Raw genomic sequence first — 24,520 nt, forward strand, 5'->3', positions numbered from 1 at the left:
GAATTATAATAGGGAAAAAGGTAGATTTCAGAAGTCAAAATTGCTGTGTGCACTGTACGAGTATCATGTAGCAGTTAAGCCAACCATCAGGGGTGACCTAATCTTATACCCCTCCCACCCCCACCCTTTGTCAAGAAGCTGTAATTGTCATTTAGGCAGCATTTTTTTCAGCTCTAACTCCACTGGACACTCCAAAACTGGGCACTTATTCCATCAACCTACTTATTGATTTCACCATATGTTATCTTTTTAGTTTTTTAAAAATCACTTTTATTAGAATGTTTGTAAGAGTATATGGGAGACTGTCACCTCCAGATGCTTCAGGTGATGGGGTAAGAGAGCCATTCTTTTGGGGACAACACCCTGGAGAATTTTGTGCAGAAGAACATGTAGTTTAATAAACAAAAGAAAGTTAAGAGGCAAATCTATTTCCTTTTTAAAAATCAGGAAGAATAATGCAGCAACCGTTTCAAGAGTGGGGAAAAACTTTCCCCCCACCCCTCGATTTGGCGACTAGCGGGATAAATTCGAAGAACTCCATCCCACCCCCGCACGCGCGTCCCCCATTCTTTCCACTTAGAGAGGTTGCAAATCCCTGGCTGAGTCCGCCCTGGGAGCCTTAGGGCACCTTCCTCTTTGCTGTGTGTGTGTGTGTGTGTGTGTGTGTGTGTGTGTGTGTGTGTGTGTCTAGCTCTCGCTCTTTCCCTCAGTCTGTGCCTCCGTGTGTGTGAGTGTGTGTGTGACAGAGAAAGAGAGAGAGAGAGAGCGCGCGCGAGAGGAGAGCGAGCGAGGGAGAGAGAGAGCGAGAGCGAGCTGTGAGCTGTGCTGCCGCCGCCGCTGCCCTTTGATCCCGACATTAGTGTTAGGGGCTCGGAGACACAGAGCGCGGCCATAGACACCGCCGCACCGGCGCTCATTTATTTATGCCTCCCATCACACGCGCGAGCTCGGAGCACACACACACTCACACCTATTAGGTCCGTTTCCATTGAAGAATATTGCGCTCGGGGGACAAGCCAGGTGCACGACCAAAAAAAAAAAAAAAAAAAATTAAAAAAAAAAGAAAGGAAAGAAAAGAAGAAAACCCCTCTTCTGGCTCCAGGAAACAAGCTTCAACCCATTGTACACACCGGAGAGAAGGGGTTTCCCCCGGCCCGCCCGCCCGCCCCCCAACTACCTCCCCGCTCCTGCCCGTGTCTGCCTCTCTGCCCCCACGGGGGTTTATTTGATCTCACATTAACCAAGGAGGAGAATGTGAGAAAAGGGGGAAAATGCCCAGGAGGAAGCAGGAGCAGCCCAAGCGCCTTCCCTCACGTAAGTCATCCCTTCTCCACCTCCTCTCGTGCCATTTTCTCGCCCTCCCTCTCCTCTTTCCCCTCCGCAGCCTCCTCCGTTGTTTTCTGCATTAGTTTAGGGTTACAGAGGTGAAACTGACAAAGACACAGCCCGGGTTACTCCTCGTTTAGGTCTATGCCGAGGCAGCCATGTTGGTGATGATCAGCCCCGTGCCCTTTCTATTCTCTCTCTCTTTTTCTTTCTTTCTCGCGGCCCCCCTCTTTTTTTCCTTGAGATCGAGCTTTCCCCCCCCCCCCGTCCCTTCCCCTCCCCCCTCCTCACTCCGGGTTGCTGGGGGGAGGGGGCCAGAGGAGGAGGAGGGGAGTCGTGTGGATGCCGGTTTTTGTGTGTGTGTGTGTGTGTTTTAATCGGGGGCTGGAGGGGAGGTGGGAGAGGTTGGAATCTTTAAAAAAATTCCTGGCGGATCCCAGCGCCTGAGGGTGCGGGGGTCGGGGTGCGCGGAGGGCCGGGGGCCGTGACATGGCGTTTGGGGGTGTCGGGGCGAGGGCGCGCGGCCGCCCGCCGGGGACAGGATCCAGGGAGAGGTCCGTCTCCGGCTAAAGGTTGCGCCGGGGTTGGTCGGCCCCGGAGCCGGCGGCGGCGGCGGCTGGGGCAGGAGCAGGAGGAGGCGGAGGTGGAGGCGGCGGCGGCGGAGGAGGGGAGTCGGGGGCGGGCGAGGCGGGAGCGGCTGGGGAGGGTGAGGGGGCACCGCACACAAACACCCGGTCCACACGCGCCGCGGGGCGGCTGGTCCCGCGGCGCCCAGGCGAAGGGGCGAGCCGGGGCGCGGGGCGCGGGGCGGGGGGCGAGGCCGGACAGCGGCGGGCGGATGTGGGGTGCGGGAGCTGCGCCGAGGCGGCGGCAGGAGGCAGGGCGGCTCGCGGCGCGCGAGGTCCCTGCAGAGCGGAGGGGAGGGGAGGAGCAGGGCTCCTGGCCGCAATAAAATGCGGGGTCAGGCGGAGCAGACCGAGCCGGGCGCGACTCGGGCGCTCAGGCCCCCCTTCCCCGCGAGCTGTGCAGAGTCCAGGACTAAAGTGCATCGCAGCCCGCCCCGCTGCAGCCACACACGGCCGCTGGAGACTCACGCCCGCCGGCACGGCCCGGTCCCCTTCCCCTCCTCCACCCGCACCCCGGGCCCTCTCCGCCCTCTCTCCGGCTTTTCTTTGCGAGACTCCGAACTTTTCCCCCACTCCCTCTCCAGCCCCCACCCCCCAATCTTTCTCCGCTTGGAGTGTTCTGAGATGCTGCTCAAGCTAAAAGTGAAGGAGAAAGAAGCGACTAAAAATATCCCCCGGGGCCGCCCGGCTCCTCGCATGCAGGGAGGAGGGGGCAGGGGAGCAGGCGTGGGGCGGGGTGACGGGGAGGAGGGGACGCCGGAGGCGCCGGAGGGAGGGGTCGGGGAGACGGAGGGTCAATTTCTCCTCTCCCCCCGCGCGGCTCCCCTCTCTGGGCGGTTTGGCGCGGCTCGGAGTCCGAGCCTGCAAAACCCGGGCCGGGGGCGGGAGCGGAGTCGGAGCGCCCGCCGGCCCGGGTGTCAGGCCGACGTGGTCGGTCACCTGAAGTTCACGGAGGGTGGGGGAAGGGTTAAGGTTATGGTGTCTCGGGCTCCGGTTGTGTGTGAGCGTGTGCGTTTCCGCTGCAGACAGGCAGCGCGATCGATCTCCCCCTCGCGAAATCTCCGTAGCGGTGCCGGCCCGGGGGCCGGGCAGGGGGCGCGTGTGGCTCGGGCCGGGTGCCCCCGCGGCTCCGTGTCCCCCGGGCCGCGGCCGAAGTGGCGAGCAAGGGCACTCGCGGGCAGCCCTCTCCGCAAACATTCCTCTTTTCTTTCCCCTTCCCGGTACGCTGGAGTCGGCGCACAGAGCTTGGGTTGTGCTTTTTTCCCCCCATCCTTTAAAAAAAAAAAATGCCCCTGTGCAGTCCTTTCTTCGCCTGCCCGCTAGAGGTTCTGAGGATAATATCACATATGTAATATATATGCACATAAAATCGCTCGCAAGCGGCGGCGTGTGTAGGGGAATTTCGTGCGAGGAAAGAGAAGGCGGTGGAGTCGGGGAGGGCGAGTTGGGAGGCTCTGCGCTGCGATTCACAGAAAACTCGCAGCAGTTGGTGGCAGAGTGTGTGCGTGCACATGGCCGGCCGGCCACAGTTCCTAGCTCTTTTGGGGGGAGTGAGGGGGGGTGCGGGAGGGGGGGAAGGAGAGGAGGCAGGACTCCCCGCGGGGTCGGGGGGGCGGTGGGGGGAGGCTTGCCCTGCTCGGACAAAATGGGCTTCAGTGCTCTCTGCGAACTTGCCCTTAGATGGCAACTTTGGGAGCTGATGAGTTTGTGTGCGAAAGCCCAGGGCGGTGAGGTTATTTGGTCATTTTCCTTTCTTCTCAACTCCTGCTTAAAAAAAAAAAAAAAAAAAAAAAAAAAAAAAAAAGAATGTTGGCGAGGTTAGAGGCAGGGTAGGAGAGGAGAAGGGATTTATCTGTTTAGGCTGTGACGGAGATGGACCGCCTTCTCTCTGTTGTGTGCAGCGCGGCCGGGCAGCTGCAGCCTGCCCTGCTGGTGACCTTGACCCTGACCTCCTGCGACTACCCTTTCAGTCTGAGAGGAAATTCAGGCTCCATTTTAGCTCGTGTGCTTGGACCTCTTCTGCGCGCTGGTGCCTGGTGATTAAGTTATATTTTAAGAGTGGGCTCTCCCACCCTGTTCTCTAATTGAATACTATTATGCACTAAAAAAAAAAAAAAAAAAAAAGAAAGAAAGAAAGAAAAATCAACTCTTCTAGCCACATAAAGCTACTTGTACTGAAGTAAGAAGCAATTACCTTCGGAGATACTGTAAATGTCCCTCCAGTTTGTAAAGGGAAGCTAATTGGAGAAGCTTTTTCACTTACCTTTGCATTGAATGGATTTTTGTGGGTGTGTGCTGCTTGTTTAAATCATGGTTTACACATGTTTTATAAGCAATTTGCATTGGGACTAAGACACATTTCTGGGCAAATGGTGTATTTTGCAATTCAGACAGTAACCCAAGGCTTGCTAAGTGCCGATGAGTCTTGAAGAGACTTGCAGTTTGTGGAGAAGTAACAAATATTGACTTTGGTAAATAGTGTTAATTGGTATTTAATGTAGAAAATAATTGTAGTCCTAAAATCCTGGTTCTAAGGCTAAATCCTTTATTGTTTGCTTATGTGTGTGGAAGAAGGATTTTTCTTTTCCTGGAGAACTGTTTTGTTTCAAAGTTAAAATTTAGTTAGTCTGGGGATCAAAGAGGTCATCCCAAGGTTTTAAGGAGTTATCTAAGGGCAGATTTAAAATTTGACCCTAGAAGGAGTGATGTGTGTGTAATTTGGAGGGTGGGGGAGGTTTGGAGGGGGAATGAGGTAGGAAAATTGCTTTTGAAACCCAAGAGCCCTTCTGAGGAAATGCAAAAGTGGTGAACAGCCACTGTTGATATAAGGTTTTAAGAATCTAGAGAACCTATAAACACACATTAAAGGAGTTCAAGTTAGAATACAAAGAAAAAAGAAACTTGTGAAATCGGAATCTCTAGAAAATTTGGAATACTTTCTACTTTATCCGAGGACCCCTGCCTTGTCTCTGCACCTCCCATACGTAATTGCTGCAAATAGACTCTTTCTCTGTGTGTTGAATCTATTTTCCTGTTGCTAAATCTACACCAGCCAGGCGCAGGGTGGCTGTACAAAGGCCACTTTCCTCCTACGCCACAGCACAGACACCAGGGAACCTGGAAGTTCCACCCTCGAGTAGATTAGTCCTGGAAGTCCAGACTAGCACTTGGTATTATCTGATACCAAGTCTGGGGTGAGCCTCGGCCCCTGGCACCGAGTGCCAGCAATTCCCCAGGCTGGGCTCCGGCCTGCTAAGGTTTCCTAGCTCCTTCTGTTCAACTGAACACCCATGGGACTGTTCAGAACTGAATTAGCTTTGGGGATGGGCGAGCCTTTAACCTGACACTAGTAACCTAAGCGTTAGGTTTCTGATTTAAAATTCTACACAGTCATTTCCTTCTGGGCCTCTGAAGAGACAGAGAGAGAGAGAGAGAGAGAGAGAGAGAGAGAGAGAGAGAGAGAGAGAGTTATATGAGCCTCTTACATATGCAGAAAAACAAAAAGTCCTGTCCTATAGAGTTGAATGATGATCCTCCTGGCTACAAATGAAAAAGAAGTTATACACTAGCTTTTGGAGGTGACCCCCAACAAAGGTTGTTAAACCTAAATTATTTTGGGGAAGTGGCTTTAAAAAGCCTTTATTTCTTGGCCTAGAGTGGTCATTATCATTTTGGGATTTCACTGTGACTCTGCTGCTGCTGTTGATGGCCCTTTTATCCTTTTATAAAAGTTCTTTCCATTCACAAGGTCCAATACCGTGTCCAAAAAATATCCTAGAGGTCCTTGGAGCTATACCATGTGCTTATCTTTCGCAGAATCCTGAACTGCATAGCTTAAAAATGTCAGCCTGAGAAAGAGGAACAGAGAGAAACTGATACTGTCTGTGACTGTTGGCCAGGCTGGGGCTCAGTACATTGCACTGGGGATCACAAACTGAGGGAAAGGGTAAGGAAGGGCTTTCCCCTGTGTTGGTTGCATCTGTAAATCCTTTTTCCATGGATGCCATCTGCACTTGCAAGTTTTCCTCATTGGCTTCAACTTACCAGAAACGTGGATGAGTTTACATCCTATTCTATTTACCATTGGAAATCGGACTGATGCCGTGCTCAAGGGACGCACAAAGGAAAAGTGAATAAAACGGTTGTTTTGTTAGTCTAGTATTTTCATTGTTTACTCTGGTGTGGGTCAAGACCTGAACAGGTTATTGTGCTTTTCATTAACAAAACTTTTAAAATTCTCCCTTGCTTTCTAGTAAAATTGGAAAGCAAAATGACTGGCAAGCAACCGGATCCCTTATTTTTTATATTTTTAGGAGTCTTTATATGTCTGATGGAAGAGAAAGGTAGAAAACCTAACTCTTTTCTTCTACTTATTCTTATTAATTTTTTTCAGTGTGGAGGCCATACCTTATTACTATGACAGGAACCACAGGGACAATTGTCAAATCTGAAGTAGTAAAGTATTTCACTGCTCCTGTCAGCCAGAGCTAATGATTCTGAGGTGCCTCGTGGCAGGCTGAGTTGATACCGGGCAATAATGGCTATTTGTTCTCCTAAAAAGAAATCCATATATTCCTAATACAGTAAGTAGGGTCCACTGAGCTTTCCTGTTAAAATAAGAAAGATAGCTCAAAATCACATTCCTTCTAATGCTTCAAAATAGTTTCTAATAAAAAAATTGATTTTTAATTTATCTACGTGCTGCCATCTCGCCCTGGGGATGACACGGCTGCTGTGCGGTGACAAGCCTCCCGCACAAAGTGTTAATAAATCATGCTGGAGAAATAGAAACTGGACAGCTTTCGGCCAGGGTTAGAGCTCGCTGTGCATTTGGAGTTTTAGAGTCTTTGAATGGCCTCTATTAGGAGAGTTCCAAGATAGGTGTGGAAAATCGCTGTCTTTCGAGGCTTATAAAACTAGATGGACAAAGGCCGTGGAAACACCCAAGGGATGGTGTTGTGTTGAAGTAACCAGGCAGGCTTCTCCTGGGGTCAAAAGTTGGCTTAAAATACAAGGAGTCCTATTAATGTCAAAATGTTCTCGTAGGAAAGATTGGATTTGAAATGTATGGTGCCCGGCTGGGTTGCTGAACTCACTTATTTACTCATCCCAGTAGCATGGGTTCAGATCCTGTCCGAATGAGTTGAGTTTCACCAAAGAGAAACACTCATCTAGTATCACTGACTCTGGTCATTTATATGCAAAGTGGTGTCTTTGGACTCAAAAGATGCCAAGGTGTGAAGGAAATGATGGCGGAGCCCAAAAGGCCTGGTGGACAAAGCTGCCTTGGTTTCTGTGACTGGTCCGGAATGCATCTGAGAAAGCTAAGGAAAGGGCAGCATCTTCCCGAGGGTCAGGTAGCGCAGGGCATCACAGCTTTTCTTGCTGAAGTTGCCTCCTCCTGCCTCTGTTCTTTCAAAATCACTGCTGGTGCGTTAGGAGAGGAGGACAGAAACAGACACCGAGCTGGAGCTGATCGCTCCATTCTGAGGGATGCGTTAGTCATTCTCTATAATTTCATCGGACTGATCCCAGAACAAGATAATGAGAGTGTGACCTACAAAACAGGACTTCCGGGGGGCGTTAAAGGCTTTCTAGCGTAAGGTTTTACAAGACCATGGGCTTTGTGGTGAAAGAATAGATTTTGAGATATCTCTTATCAGAAATAAATCCAGATCAGGCCTAGTTATGGTAAGGACATGTGGCCAGCTCCCCCCCCCCCCCCATCAGATTTCATTACTATTCTGGCTTGATTAAGGTGCTCTAGAATCACACTTTAGAGATATAGATAGAAATGAAGGTGCTTGGTCCGGTTTTGATGCATTCTTTTGTTTCTTCCTTTGCTAGGTGTAGCTCAGTAAGTCATACCATCTAGTAGGACCAAGTGTACAAATACTTTATGGTTTGTTGTAGCTGAAATTTCTTTTGTCATGTTTCATAAGAAACTAATGTACAAAGCACAGACCTTAGAAATTGCTAAGATGATTTGGTGGGCTGAAGTTTCTAGCTGCCTTCCCCGTCTGCTTAGGAGCAAGTTTTGCATTTCTATCGTCTGTCTGTGAATTACATTTTTATGATATGCGAGAATAGTGTATGACTAGGTGCTGAAGCAAGGGCCTCTCAGATGACTCTCTTCATTCCCCAGGGACCGACCTTGGGACAGAATTGCTGTAGCTACAAGGTGGTTTCATAAATTAAAATCAGACTTTAGCTGCATGGGTGCAGATTGCTGTTTATTTGCTCAAAGTCAGCTTCACTGCGTATACTCACAGACACACACAGAGGCTGCACTGTAGCTAATTTTATAAAGTGTGCAGTGATACACGCCCACGGTGTGAGATCAGCATGTGGCCTGTGGCAACTCTGCTTTTCACAGGCTGACCCAGGGTTCTGTTAAATGCAGCAGATTCCGTGTGCCTAAAAAGGATATTGTTTCCAGCCGTCCATTCCCTTCTTATGAAAAAGCACCCTCCACCATTCAAGTTCTGTTTCTAGAGTTCTGAAATGACTAAGGCGTAGGTACTCTTTGCTTCTGTTTTTAAAGAAAGTCCCAGTTCAGCCCAGTGCTATCTGCCAGCAAGGTAGAAATGCATGGGCCTTCTCCGAGGCTTGGGCCTGAAAAAGCTGACCCTAAAATGATACTTATCTTTCTTTCCAGCAATTTCTACATGGTTCAGGAAAGCGGTTAGAACCTCTTAGAAGTGTGCAGTGAAGGAAAAAAGGCAAGGAGTGAGAGAGATGGGTGAACTATTTTGCATGCTCTGGAGAAGCTGGCCTTGTGGAGGGCCCAGAGAGGGCCCAGGGAATGGACTTTTACATGATCAGCAGCACTCTGCTTCTCTGGGATTTCAAAAGAAGCTACTGTACCTGTGTAGGGGATAGATTCTTCTAACATTATATCAGTGGTTCTCAACCTTCCTAATGCTGTGACCCTTTAATATAGTTCCTCATGTTGTGGTGACCCCCAATTTCATTGTTACAAATTGAACATAATTAAAGCATAGTGATTAATCACAAAAACAATATGTAATTATATATGTGTTTTCTGATGGTCTTAGGCGACCGAACCCTGTGAAAGGGTCATTCGACCCCCAAAGGGGTTGTGACCTACAGGTTGAGAACCGTTGCATTTTATAGTGCTAGGGTCCTAGGTTGTCTGCTGGTGGATTTTAGAAAGCTTTTGTTTTGCAGCGGGAAAGAGAAAATAGAATGTGACTTCACCCTCTTTTCACTGTGTCTGCTGTATATGGTCCCACTTAAGTAAAACCAGAGACTCACATGCTTTTTAAATGCACAGTGTGGTGGTCCAGTGGACAGACTCTGGAGCCAGGCTGTTCAGATCCCAGCTCTGCAACTAACTAACGGTGTGGCTTTGGGCAAGTTACTTAGCTTCCCTGTCCTCTGTTTTCCTCATCTTTCAATAGTTCCTATATCATGGGGTTATTGCAAGGATTGATCAAATACTTATATAAATATCAATATTATGTGCACATACAAACCATGCCTAATTGGTGCCTCATGCATTGAAGGAGCTCAAGAAGGAGCTATTATTAAGTATATGAACTAGGTTTCTATTGGCTTAGATTGTGAGTAGACTACAGTCATTTCTGACCCAGACCTTTTTGGTGACTTCTGGGTTTTTGATTTTTTTCATTTTCCATATATCTAATTAGGGTGATGAGGAATAATATGGTCTGGTAAAATTCTTTTATAGGCTGTTATAATAGGGCTTGACTAATACTTGTTTCATAGGCCAGCAGTATTACATTAGACTTTTACTATCAGAATGAGTTCCTGTGTGTATATGATTTGACCTGGATTGTACCTAAATTGTATAATAATCATGCGAATTATGACTGAGTTTCCTGTAAAGTGAGGGTAGTGAATCCATGTTCACAGTCTTACAGTGAGATTCAAATGAGAGACTAGGTGATTAATAAATGCTTATTCATTTACTCAACAGTCAGTCCACTGATTAAAATTACCGGGGGGAAATTTATATTGGTTTTTCCATGTGTTGTATAGATAACAGTTGAAATTTTGCATGAAGGAAAAAAGGCATGGTGTGCTGTTTCTAACTGTAGAAAACCAATCCAAGAGAACACATTCAATGGAGGGTTGAGAGCTGTGTGTATGTGTGTGTGTGTGCGTGTGAGATAGATCATATCAGCGGTCACTGGCTAGTGGCCTGTGAATGTATGTTGAAAAGCTTGAGACAACATTTGGAAACGGGCAGTTTCACATAAAAATAAAAATTTTAGCTTCTTTAGAAAACTTGGAAGAGCCAGCAGCAGTGGGCCCACCTCCCCACATGGCAGCAATCTGCTGTCGTCGGTGGCGGCTGTCTCCCTTCCCTGGGCATGTGTTCGTCAGTCTGCCACAGTTCCTACCCCTCTGCCGCCTGTCCCCATCTGCACGTACACCTGCCCGTCTCCCTTGTGTATCTTACCTTCTGGCCTCTTCAGGCATTTGGATTAGAAACTGCCTTACATCCCCCAATATTCTGTATTTTTTAATTCATCACCAAGGCTAAGGCATTGTAAACCACATTCTGTGGCTGTACCAAGAAGCAGTAAGTACATGGGATTAAGATCCTGGTACCAGGTGCATGAATTACATCCTGGCTGCACCACATTTTAGCCGTGACCTTGACAAGTTACTGCAGTTCGCTGCCTGTTTCTCATCTGTAAAATGGGGAAGCATTGTAGGTTGTATCGCAACTATGTGAGTTCATACATAAAGATATGTATATTATACTCATGCCTGGCACAAAATATGTGTGCAATAAATGCCGGCCACATTGATACACACGAGGTGTGAATTCATTTCAACTAAGGCTCTCACTAGGATTGCTTTCATGGCACTGTGTGATTAATCACAGACAATTATTGCTTCTTATCAGTTTCTGATCATCGTCAGCCCTACCCAGTGGTTCTCAACCCTGACTGCACATTAGAATCATCTGGGAGATTTGAAAAATGCAAACACCCCCAGAGATTTAAATTTAATTAGCCCAAAGCGGAGCCTGGGTATGGGCATTCTTTTAAAGCTCCCCAGGTGATCCTAATGGATAGTCAGGGTTGAGGACTCCTGAACACATGTCTGAGGACTCCCAGATTACACACACTCCAGCCAAAAATAAAGACGTAAGGTTGAGCCTGGGCCGCTTATTAACAATAATTTGTTAGACTCTTAAAATCCTAAAAATAGCTTATGGACCTGAGTAATTGACTCCCGATTAGAAACCAGAGGCTTAGGGAAGGACTAGCACTAGTTATGAGACACAGCTTCCAGTCTGGTCTGTGCCACTCTCCCACCATAAGCATTAGAGTTTCTCATTAGCTTTGTGACCTTGGGCAAGTCACTTCACCTCTCTGTGCTGATGTAGTGCCATATTGTAAAATGGATAAGAGTCTATTAACCACATTCTGTATTTGTATTATGCTTCACTGTTCACAAAGCATTTTTACTAATATTATTTGTCTATGAGGCAGACAGGGAAGGGCTCCTCTAACCAATTAGAAGTAAAAATTGAGCCCGTGGCACCAGTGTCAGTGCTGTTAAGGACTGAAGGGACCATCTCTTGAAGTCCATTGCAGCTCTGAGGTCTGTGAAATCTTCATGGGGTCCCGGAACCTGAGGGACATGCCTTCCCCAGCTGCACCTCCTCTTGGAGACCCTCCAGTGCACAGGAGGACCCCTCAGGTGCTGATGGAACACACTGCTCTGATTCACGGAAACTGATGACATTTCTTCCTCAGAGATTGATTTTGACTTCAGACTAAGCAGAGGGCGAGAGAATAGAGTCACATGCAATGACACTGTCCGGGGTCTGAATTATGTGCTCCATATGGAGAATACTGCCTTGGTATAATGGCCTAGAATTATGAGTTGTTTTCTGATCTGTGCTTGTTTGGCCCTATTTGTTAACCCAACAGCCCTCTAGACTGTGAACACAGCTGTATTTGGGAGGGAGCAAAGTGTGAGACACCTTCTGCTTTAGGAGATATTCCTGAAATGTGCATTCTGATTTCTCCCTTCGAGGGGAAAGCAGACCTCAAATAATAACTGACTGGGTTTTAATCTGACCTTAAGAAAGAAGGAAATCAAATTATAGTGAGCTTCTTTCTGACATTTATAAGAAGAGAGAAATTTCATAATCTAGAAGTGGGGTTTGGGTTGGCTAGACTACTTGATCATAGTTACAAGTGCTATATACCAGTGGCTACTTGAATACTTGTTGATAGGTGAAGAAATATATACAAAATAAAATAAATAAATACACAAGTATTTTAAATATGAGTTAAGTGTACGCCTTAAGGTTGAAACCATACAAATCACAGGTATTAATTTGGTTTATTAGTTTATTTTAAAAAAATCTATATTGGCTTTTTAATGAAAAAAAGCAGTACCTGCTTCGTATAAATAATGAAAGCTATGTAGGAATGTTTAAAGTAAAATGGGAAATAGCCCAGAGAGAACCACTATGCATCATCAAGCAGCATTTAAAATTCAACTTTTACTTGAAGAATGGATGCAGTTTAGTAGTGTTGGATGAGTTAACTAAACTCAAAAGAAAGTCTTGTAAACTGATTAGATCACATGTGTAATATTGAAGCCCAGACTGTGTGTCCTGATTTAAAGGGGGAAATTGATAAAGTACTCACCAGAAGAGAGGCAACCAGAATGTGTGGGCTCTTGAAATCATCATATGAGGAATCAATTATTGAGGCAATTGGGAGTGCTAAATTTGAAGATAAGCATTAGAGTGGAGAAAAACCATGCATGGCAACTACACTTAAATATATGAAGTTCTATCAAGTGAAAAGGGGGAGAAACTTACTCTGAATTGTTCATTCTAAATTCTCAGCTTGTAACCAATAACTGACACTTGACTGATTCATTGATTCATTCATTGATTCATTCATGCAGCAGTAACTGAGTGCTTCTGTGCCAGGGACTAGGGGTCTGTAGAGCTGAAGTGAGCATAGTCCTTGCTCTCAAGGAGCTCAGAGACAAGTGGGTAGAAAAAGAGATGGAAACAAACAATTAAAATTCAGCTTCAAAAGCATTTTCATAGATTTATAAATGCTGAACGGAAAACAGAGATTAGGACCAATACAGTAGAAGTTATAGAGAAGATAACTTTGATTTCTTAAGTCAAGGCCTGTCTAATAAATAAAACTGCTCCCAAATGAAACAGAAGATCTGGTGTTCACTAAGAAGCTGTCTCAACCACCTGCCAAGGGTGGTTTTCTAAGGCAGTGGTTCTCAACCGTGGCTGCACATTAGAATCACCTGGGAATCTTTTTAAAATCCTGATTTCTGGGCCTCATCCTCTGGAAATGCTGTTTCTTTGTTATGGGGTGGGACCACAACATTAGTAACAAAGAAAGAGAATTTCCGGAGGATGAGGCCCAGAAATCAGGAGTTTAAAAGGATTCCCAGGTGATTCTAATGTGCAGCCAAGGTTGAGAACCTCTGTTCTAAGGACTTCAAGTAATGACTGGAGGGATGTGAAGGAGAAATGTTGAATTCTAAAGTTGTTTAATATTATGAAAAAAATTCAATAAAGCAAATGTTGCTTTTCTTGGGTTTTATTATAAAATGGGAAATCTTTTCCTACAGCAGGGGAAAACTTACCTGAATAGAATAAATTGAAAGCCTTTTGAGAATAAGGGTGTATGTCAACCATCATGGTGTCACCGTTAGAGCAGTGAGGATTTGATTGGCTGAGAGCTGTAGCTTTACTTGGTGTTCATTCATTAAGAAAAAGTTTTGAGGATGCAGCCTCTGTTGACTGTTCTTCCAAATGTTGACACGAAACAATCACAGAGGATAAGTACAAATCAATATGCCAACAAGGACAATATAATAGGAATCAGCTGTGTAAATGTGCGAGGCAACTCGGATTAAGAGTAATGGGTAATAGGTTCTTGGAGAGGAGTGATACTTAAAGCATCCCCAAGGAAATGATGGATTTAGATCCCGAGAAGAGAAGGGAGAAGATTCCAAACAGAAGAAATGGCTTTAGCCAGAAGAGGTTGAAATAGACCAAAAGTATGCAGGAGACACTAAGAGAGAAACTTTATGGAACCAGAGGAGTCATATTGGTGATGTAAGGATAGGAGGTAGGAAAAATATAGTAGGAGCTGGCTCTGGTGATAAGAGATTATGATGGCTAAATTTAGTGGTTTGGATACAACACAAAATTATCTGTGAAATGTGGTAGTTTCTGTCTTTGTGATAAAAATATGAAATAGAGGATGAAGGGAGAAACGGCGTTTTTAAGTAGGGAGGGCTGTTGAAAAACCAAACCAGATGGATGGCAGTAGATACAACTGCCATAGTGTCCGTGGAAGAGAACTGCTGGAGTGATGGACTTCTCTGAGGCCAGTGCTGCAGACCCTGTGCCAGAGCTTGTCCTACCCCCCGTTGGCCCTTCCTCACCTATTTGGGTTCCGTTGGCAAGGAAAGCTCCCTTTGAAGGTTGTAAAGTATGCATTATCTACAAACAATAATGTAGCTGAGATTCATACACATAAAATGAAACATAATGGTCAGAGCAACATCTGTAAACGTAACGCCCAATCTAAAAAATTCCAACACAATCGAACTTCTCCTGTACTCTTCCACTACCTGTTCCCATTTTCTTCAATTTTCTGTTTATTGTTTCCATTGCTTTTTCTCAATAGCTTTTTTTTACTTTATTTATTTATTTTTTATTGCTTAAAGTGTTACAAAGGGTATTACATATGTGTCCATTCCCCCCCCCCCGCCCTAGACAGTCCCCTATGTCCATTGGTTATGCTTATATGCATGTGTCCTATGTCCATTGGTTATGCTTATATGCATGCATACAAGTCCTTTGGTTGATCTCTTACCCCCTACCTCCTGCCCCCCAACCCTCCCCAGCCTTCCCGCTGCAGTTTGGCAATCTGTTTGAGGCAGCTCTGCCTCTGTATCTATTATTGTTCAAAAGTTTATAATGGTCTCTATTATCCACGAATGAGTGAGATCATGTGGTATTTTTCCTTCATTGACTGGCTTATTTCACTTAGCATAATGCTCTCCAGTTCCATCCATGCTGTTGCAAATGGTAAGAGTTCCTTCCTTTTTAGAGCAGCATAGTATTCCATCGTGTAGATGTACCACAGTTTTCTAATCCATTCATCTACTGATGGGCACTTAGGCTGTTTCCAGATCTTAGCTATGGTGAATTGTGCTGCTATGAACATAGGGGTGCATATATCCTTTCTGATTGGTGTTTCTGGTTTCTTGGGATATATTCCTAGAAGTGGGATCACAGGGTCAAATGGGAGTTCCATTTTCAGTTTTTTGAGGAAACTCCATACTGTCTTCCATTCAATAGCTTTATTATATTTAGTTTGGCTTGTCTTTGAAATTTATAAAATTGGCAGCATACAGCATAGATTCTGCACCTTGGTTTTTCATGCGACTTATCTTTGTGAGATTTGTCCATGTTCATGCATGTGGCTCTGGTGCATGCGTTTCCACTGCTCTCTAGAATTGTACTGTACAAATATACCACATTGGATGTGTGGTTTGTTTCCCTTTTTTTTCTGTCAGGAACAGTGTTGCTATGAACATGCACATACATATCACTTTGGCCTGAGGGTAAATTTCTCTGACCCTAGTTCTCAAACGTCTTGATCTTAGGGCCTCCTAAAAGTTAGTGAGGACTGCAAAGAGCTTTTTTGTATATGCATTGTACCTATATATAACAAATTAGAGGTTATAACTAAGAAATTAAATATTTTTATTATTAAAATAATTGTTATAAACTATTTAATGTTAACTATAAATAGCATATTTTTATTTAAAAATTTCATTTTTTAAAAAAAGTATTTAATGAGAAGAGTAGCATTATTTTATATTTTTGCAAATTTCTTGGATGTCTGGCTTAATAGAAGATAACTAGATTCTCATCTCTGCTGCTGCATTCAATTGTGACTTGCTGTTTTGGACGGGATATATGAAGAAAATCCTGCTTCACATAGCTATGTAATAGCCTTTTCAGATAATTATGGCTATTCTTTGATCCTGTGCCACTGTGTCAAGACTCAAAAAGAGGTAGCTTCATAAAGTTAGTTGTAATATGAAATATGAAATGACTTCAGTGAACTTTTCGTATTCTGTTACATTAGAAACTACTGGTCTATCTTGACTTCGAATAGATCATCATACATTGGTCATTTGAAATATATTGGTTCACTGAGTTATGTAGACATACCAAATGTTGACATATTTCATTACACAATGTAAAAAATGTATTAACATCAACACTGATCTTACTTGAAAAGCCTGTATGGGGAAGCTGTCACGTTCACAGTGCAGGATATGGGTTTTCCAAAATTTAATTCATGCCAGAAAGATTGAATTTTGTCATTGGCTGCAAATACTGTCCATTTTTCTTTCAAGTTTCAGCCTTACTTTATTCATTTCCAAGAAACAGTCTGCCAAATACCCAAATTTGAATGACCATAGTTTGTCAGTTATTCTTTCAATTAAAAGTGATATTTCATGAGAAAAGTGGGAGGACCAGCTCCCAACTCAACTCTCATTACCACCAGGCTTCAGTCATGGCAGAAGTGCTTTATGCATACATTTCATTACATCACACAATATGGAAAGGATGCTTGCTCAAGAGTCAGTCTTTAATAAAATTAATAATTTTTACTGCTGCTTCCTCAAAGACATTGTTAAATGAAAGTCGTCAGGTTATTTTGTTGTGTGTGTGTGTGTGTGTGTGTGTGTGTGTGTGTGTGTGTGTGTGTGTGTTTACTCTGAGTATGTGGTGGTGGAGAACACAATGATTACTAGTATGATTTTGTGCAACCACCTTAATTCGAGCTAAGGTGTCAGCATTTTACCCACCATTGCTTTGGCATCATCAATGTAAATGTCAAAGAGTGAAAAGGACAAATAACATCTTGATGTTAATATGTTTTGATCTTGTGGTTTCCTGTGGTCCATAGGAGTCCACAGACCACACTTTGAGAAACAGTTAACCTGTCTACGTAGGAATGGAAATGTCAAGTCTCTATGTTTGTATTTCTTCAGTTTTACTTGATAACATTATAATACACCACATTGTGAATATTGTCACTGAAGAACCCAAAAGGAGAAGAGAACTCTGAAGACAGGAACCCTTAACCTCACCAGGGTTTTCCGCTTCTGTGAGGTTTCTTTTGAAGAAGTCTTTTTTTGTCTGTAAATTAGGATGAAAATGTGCATTTTACTCTATATCTGTTTTACAATACAAGTCATGTTTTAAAATAAACTCATCAGTTAAATTGCTTTTCTTCTCCACAAACATGTGTGTGACCCTGTTGGTCTGTAAAGATGCGCCATGTTTATCCTATGATCTCCAGTCCCCTGGTTAGAGGAGAGAGTCCAGCATGATTTATCTCGCAGAGTGCATAGTTGCATATAAGAGATGGTTACAGTTTTCAGGCCTGGCAAGCCAAGAGTATTCCCGGTCCTCTGTGTTCTCTTGCTGGATTGCTTGCTATTCTCACCAGCCATTAACCCCCTCACCCAAGACAGAAACCTGGGCACAATCCTAGATGCCGTCCTCTTCCTTTCCTCCCATATCAAATTGATCACCAAGTTTGTGTGGTTCTACTTCCAGACTATCTCTAGAATTCACTGTGCCCACTCCCTAGCACCGCTTTAGTTTTTGCTATTATTTTCTCCCATAAAAATTGAGATTTATTTTTTTTTGCCTCAGTCTCACCTCCTTCCCCATTCTCCTCCCACTGGGCCTCTGTAATCCAGTCTTCACAGCAGTCTTTCTAAAACACTCATGTAATCCAGATAATCCTTATTTAGGATCTTTTAAACATGTCTTAAAAGGATAAAGTTTGCTATTCTTAGAAAAATATAGAAGGGTACTTCATCATCTGAGCCCCCTTTCTTCAGCCCTTCTGTACATTCTTTATTTCATTCATATTGAATTATCTGTTTCGCAAGCCACCATGCCTATATTCTTTTCTCTATTTCTGGGATGCCTTTAACCCATCTGATTTGCCTGATAACCTTCTACTTATCCTTCAACACTCAGTTCTCTGAGAAGCCTTCCTGCTTCCCCTCCTCGCCTACCACTTAATGGGCAGCATTAGGCATCCCCTCCCTAGTTCCCATAGGTTGCTCATAAACCTCCCATGCTGCATTAAAAATGACTCATTCATCTGTGTCCTCATTGACTGTGAACGTTTTAAGGGTGTGGACTATTTCTCACTCATTTTTGTATATTCTTGCACATAACAGTACCTGGTGTATAGGAGATGGCCAGTAAATATTGTGAAATGAATGGAAGGAGAAGTTAAGAACAGATCACAGAATCAAAGAGATAGGAGGTGTTCCATAAACATTGTTGAATAAATGAATGAATGCAATTAAGAATAGGTCACAGAATCAAAGACTTAGGAGGTAGACCCTAAACACTGTTGAATGAGTGAATGAATGAATGAATGAATGAAGTTAAAAATGGGTCACAGAATTAGGAGGTTTTAGGGGTAGAAAAGATTTTGGAGAACATCTCCTGCTGTCTTCCTCTGTCAGAAATGAGAACACGGTTTGCCTAACTTGTACAACTGGGCTGGGTAGGGATGATGAATGGAGCCACAGACATTCACTTGGATGTGGCCTAGAGATGACTGGAGAAAGTCATGTGCTCCTGGCGGAGACTTGCCGAGAAGAGCAGAGGCCATGGCCTCCACCACAGGGGGATACCACAGTCTCAGTGCGAGAGAACTTCTGTGGTTGGAAGTCTGTGGCACATTCCAGACTGTAGAGCTTCCCCTCAGCTATTGGCTGTTGCTCTCTCTCTGTCCTCAAACTGTGCCAAGACTGTAAGATTTTCCTGATGACTGGGCATATTCCACATCTGGATTCCATGCTCATAACAGCTAGAAGTTTCCTGTCCTCTTTGGTTGAGGTGATTATGATATAGAGCTGGGTAGCAATAGCAGCAATTTTGAGGTAAGCCCTACTACTTAAAAGTATTCTTTCATCTGAGATTTCTAGGTGCCTGGGAGGGAGGGAAAGGGGAAACTATTTACTAATTGCTAACTCTGTGTGAAGTGCTTTGCATATATAATTCTGATTTTGCCTTCACAATTACCCTATGAAATTGCAGGTATCAGCATCCTATTCTATAAAGAAGAGAAAGGCTTTGAGATGTCAGCTGGGTCTTTGGGGAGGCAGAGTAGGGTTTGAGTGGGAGTGTCTGGTGCTGAAATTTCTTATTTTATCAAATTGGGAAGTTCTTGAAGTTTCATATATTGCATGTACTTAAAAGGAGAAGAATCTGTACTTTTCTAGTTTATGTGGCCTGTGCTTTGTAGTTTACGGTTGTTTTGCCATCTCTGCAGGACCACCTGTGAATGGGAAAAGGAGCAGGTGTTATGACCTGACCATACTTTATGGGTGAGGGATCCGAGTAATGGGGCCAGAGTGTTCCACATCTGTCTGGTTCATTGCTGTCTTCCTAACTCCCATTCTGTGGGTTAGTATTTAGTAGGCTCTCCGGTTTTTGTTAAATAAACACCAGGACTTCTGTCGTTGGTAAGTTCCAAATTCAGACTAGAACCCAGATCTCCGAGTCTCAGTGCAGGGCTCCTTCTACTGTGAAACCATCCTGCTTTCCCCACAGCTCTAACCTGAGAGGGACAAGAATGAACTCTCTGTCATTAGCAGAGGTGGGGCTTGGAAACTCTGAAATGCTTATCTGGTAGATTTCTACACATCTAAATGGTCTCCAGAAAAACGTATTTCTTGCTTTTGTTTCTCTTCCCTTAAATATTTCAATATAGGATTTTAAATCATTTCTTATTTCCCTGACACTTCCCCATAAAATGATTGCAAAAAGATCAATAATCCAATACTGGATTTGTAGAGGGTTAGCCCCAGAAGAATTTCTGCAATCATCTAATACAGTATTTTTCAAAATGTAAACTAAACTAAAATAAATAGTGGAAGCCTTGCCTTTATGGGGAGCTCCAATATGTAGACAAGATCCAAGCCACTGTGCTGATGAGGTGTGCGCTAGGGTGGGAGGTAGGGATGGATCTATAGAGCCACGAGGGCTCCTTGAGGTTTGTTTTGTAAATCACCAATCTGTTCTAACACTTCATTGTGTAGGTCAAGAAACAGAGGCACTAAGGTGCTTAGTGACTCACACAAGTGACTGGACTAAGAAGGTGATGATGAAACTTGTTGCCGTATATCTGAATTTCCAATACTGTTTTAAAGCACCATTCTGCTTTTATTACAAAGAAAAGCACCTATTCTTTAGAGCAGGGGTCAGCAAACTATGGCCTGTTTTTGTGCAGCCCCTTGAGCTTAGAATGGTTTTAACATTTTCCCAAGGTTTTTTTTTTTTTTAAAGCAACTAAAACAACCAAAGAACAAAGAATATGGGACAGAAACTGTATGTGCCCCACAAAGCCTAAAATATTTACTATCTGGCCGTTCATAGAAAAAGACTGCTGACCCCGCTTTAAGGGCACACCTCTGCTGATAGCACCGTGAAACACCCAAAGAATTTGACTTTCTCCAAGGAATTTCAAAACACGTAGGTTTACAAACAAGCCTGAGAAATTGAGCACATTTATATCAGAAGGCTTTTCAAACTTGTATTCCTCAAATGAACTTCTTTAAATTGCCCAGTACGGTTTTTGGTGGAGGATAGGCTAGTCGGCTAAGTTCTTACACTGTGTGGCAGACGTGGCTGCGCAGAACTGCAGACCATTCTGTAAGATGGAAAGGAAGTGGTGTGTTTGTTCAAGTGCAGCATCAGGGCATTTGCTAGACCCAAAAGTTAGGAAGAGGAACTGATGTACCAATAATATAAGAGGTCGCTCCCAAGAAATGGCTGTGGTCACTTTGGAGCATATACATGCAATGCCAGAGGGACTTTTTACCCTTTTGAACATTTACCTTGGGGTTGGGCTTTCACCTGAAGCAGCAGTAGAGCAATTGCTTAGCCCACCCTCGTCCTGACCACTCAATGTGCTTCCAGAAGCATCGAGCTTTGTTGGACAGTGGAATGGCTGCTTCTCCGGAACATCGCTCTTGATGACAGACCACTAGAAAACAGAGCCAGATTTCAGGGTACCCCGGCCCTTGGAAGGAGACAACCAATCAGAATACATTTGACCACTTCTGGCGCAAAGTCTGGTCAGAGTAAAGGTTAACATTGTTGGCCTAAATCACTGAAGTTAACTTTGAATTAGGGTTGTCCTCGTAATCAGTGTCCTTCGGTGTCACAGATGCTTGTACAAAAAAACTTACACAGTTCCAAAGCACCAATATCCTTCCCCGAATATGTGGGGGTGGGAGCTCTTCCTCTGCAGCTTTTGTTTTATATGTATTTAATCACTAAATAAAAGGCAATTTCATCTCCTCTCTCATGCTAAATCTCTTATCCCCCGGGGCACTTTGCTTTCTGGATATACACGTATTTTTTTATTTATTTTTTTTAGTGCTCCCACCCCCACCCCCCTCCACCTATACACGTACTTTTAGTAAATAAAGGACTCACTGTGTGAAATTTTCCATTGGCAGGTGAATGATGATGACCAAGAAGTGTTTCATTACAAGGTCATGATGTCAGTGGTTGGTAATTGTGCCCAGGAAGGAATGTCTCATTTTATGCGTACTCTACGCATTCAATAAGTAGCCATTTTTCTCCCGATAGCATGCTGTTCTTAGACTACAGAATGCGTTATTATGTTATTAGAGCTTTTTGTTGTTGTTGTTAAGTTCTTTTTTGATCTACTAAGCATTTCCTGGTGATTTCAGTAGCTTGGTAATTTATTGTTCATCTTATAACAGGTATTGGTAATGGTGGGATGAAAACATTTATACAAGAGGAAATAAAAGTCAAGGAAGCAGATAATCGACCGATTTATCAGCCTTAGCACACTATTTTTTTCTGATAACGCTATGGTGGCCATGGTAAATTTACTTCTGATTGCTTGAGGGGACAGATTCTATATGCTTTTTGTTACATGGAGGTGCATGAAAGGGTGAGGGAGCAAGTGCTCAATCCGTGGATTAACCAACAGTTTGGTCTCTAGATTTAGGCCAGTGGGTTCATGCTATATATTGAACTGTCCCTTTCTTATTAATTTGCTACAACATATGTGGTGATGAATATATATATATATATATATATATATATATATATATATATATATATATATTTGTTTGGAGATTTTTAAGTAGCTCTAGTAAAAGAATGTCTTGCTTAACATCTTTTTCAAAGTCTTTTATTTGAAAGAAATTTGGATAAAGTTAGAGATGGGCAAAAATAACCTATTTGTCAGCTCATCATCCTTCCAGCCACGGAGGACTTCACTCCAAGCAGCAGTGTGGCCAGTTTTATACAATAATAATCAACTTAAACAAAAACTACAGCTAAGGCTACAGCTTAGAATCCAGAGGCAAACAAACCCAGGAAAAAAGCCTTAGGCCTTTATTTAAGCTTAAGTGTATTTGTTTTCTGGGGCTGCTATAACAAAGCACCACAGACTGGGGGGCTTACAGGACAGAAGTTTATTGTGTCTCTGTCCTGGAGGCCAGAAATCCAAGATGAAGGTGTCAGCAGGGCCGCGCTCCCTCTGAAGATCCTGAGGAAGGACCCGCTGCAGGCTTCTGTCCCTGCTGCTGGCCAATCTTAAGATCATGTTGTTCCGTGTGTCTGACTCTGTGTCCAAATGTCCACTTTATGGAGACAACAGTCCTACTGGATTCAGGCTCACCCTGATGACCTCATCTTAACTTGATCATCTGCAAAGATCCTATTACCAAATAAGGTCAGATTCACAGGTTCCTGGGTTTGGTCCTCACCATCTTTAGGAGGGAAACATTTCAACTCATGACACTAGGTTTTCATCCTTATTTTGTGCACAGTGTTAATAAGCCTGGTGATGGCTATCTCAGCTGTGACAGACAGAAAGCCACACATGTAGAAGGAAGGGGCTCTGCATAGAGCATAATAGAGAAAAAGAATTCAAAAGGGCTGTTAAAGTAGGAACAGTAACTTCAAACACAGTAGCTGGGAGCCACTTAATATGGGGGCAAGCTGCTGAGAAGTCCCAGGAGCCTCCGAGACACGTCTGTGTGTTACAAACATAATGATCATGTTTAACACATCATGTTTGGGTGTGTCTGCATTTTTAAAGCCCATCAAAATGAAATTTTAAAATGTTGACTGCACTTTGGTACTTTTTGGTTACTTGAAAAACTAGTCTTTTTGTCAAGCTACTCATGTTCTGTTAGATGTTCTGAAGATTTGGGTTTGAATCTGGCTTTGTCACTCAGTGAATGCTTATGTTAGGTAGGCTATTAACTTTTTGGTACCTTGGTTTCCAGGTCTGTAAAATGAGGAGGAGAGACGGTCTGCCATGTAAAATTATTGTGAGGATCAACTTTGCTTATGCATGTTAAAATATGCCTGTGTATAGAAGCTATAGTTTCAGTGCTTTGTGCAGAATTGTTCATCTATCCTACAAATGTTCATTGGGAGTCCATTATGTTCCAGCCTTGTTCTAGAATCCATTCATCCACTTAATGATGATTACATCCTGAGTTAGTAGTAGAAGCACTGGCCTTTGGATTGGGACATCTGAGCTGCAGTCCTGACTGTGCCTGTAAATCAGCTATGGGACTTGGGCAAATTGCTGGCCCTTCCTCAGCCTCTGCCTAGAGATGAGCCATATGGACTAGATCTCCAAGGCATTTCTGTCTGTAAAGTGATTCATGTAACAAAAATAACAGATAGGACTACAGTTCTTGATGTCCTGCAGATCACTTGTGCAGTCTGGGAAGTTATCCTCTGTGCTTTGACTTTCCTCTCTGAAATGGGGGTAATAGGACTAGTATTATTTGTCTCCTCATAATACTAATAGTAACAATGATAGCCAGCCTTTATTGGGCTTTGACATTGTGCCAAGTACTTTTCATGCATTCTTGCTTCTCCAAATAGGGTACATGTTTCTCCAAGGCGGGTGGGCATCCAGAGAAACAGGGTGCATTGTCCCAGAGAATAAATTTCCCCACCTCGTTTGTGAGAAACACCCCCAATATTATTAAGTAAGGACAAGCATAGCTATAGTGTGGAATGCAGAAGTAATTTCCAATGTTAAACTCAAACTCAAAAGAAATTTGGGGTTCCCTGGAGGGGGCATCAGCTTCAGTCCTGTCTTCCCCTGAGGTGCAGTTCACTGTTCTTGGCCACTAGGGAGCCTTTGGTAGGAAAGTTTGAAAACAGACCCTCTTTTCCTCTTCCGTGTTTGACTCACACGAGAAAACTAGAATTATCATTTGTAATTTTGAAAATAGTTCTCATTTCCACTACTAAGTGCTACCTTTCTGATCATTAAGCCCATTATTCTTGTTTTTTCATACATTTAAATAATAATTGAGCATCTGCTCTCTGTTTGGTACAATTCTAAGTGCTGAGGAAACAGCAGCAAACAGTACAAAACCCTCTCTCATGGAGCTTTTATTTTAATACACAGTGATGTTTAAGGGGA

The 24,520-nt window shown here is 43.7% G+C and overlaps 1 protein-coding gene across 8 annotated transcripts in view; it reads left to right on the plus strand.

Annotated features, from left to right (window-relative positions):
- Window positions 1–701: 701 nt before the first annotated feature.
- Window positions 702–24,520, plus strand: part of ZNF827 (zinc finger protein 827) — a 168,186-nt gene continuing 144,367 nt past the window's right edge. For 5 of the 8 annotated variants that reach the window (XM_059697916.1, XM_059697920.1, XM_059697919.1 and 2 more), the window contains exon 1: window positions 703–1,314. In XM_059697916.1, the coding sequence (XP_059553899.1) occupies window positions 1,272–1,314 (43 nt within the window). In that variant the 5' untranslated portion in view covers window positions 703–1,271. Of the gene's footprint in view, window positions 1,315–24,520 lie in introns of all 8 variants that reach the window. The other 3 variants (XR_009453029.1, XM_059697914.1, XM_059697915.1) reach the window with 1 other exon arrangement.

Source organism: Myotis daubentonii, chromosome 5 (assembly GCF_963259705.1).
Source record: "Myotis daubentonii chromosome 5, mMyoDau2.1, whole genome shotgun sequence".
NCBI lineage: Eukaryota > Metazoa > Chordata > Mammalia > Chiroptera > Vespertilionidae > Myotis > Myotis daubentonii.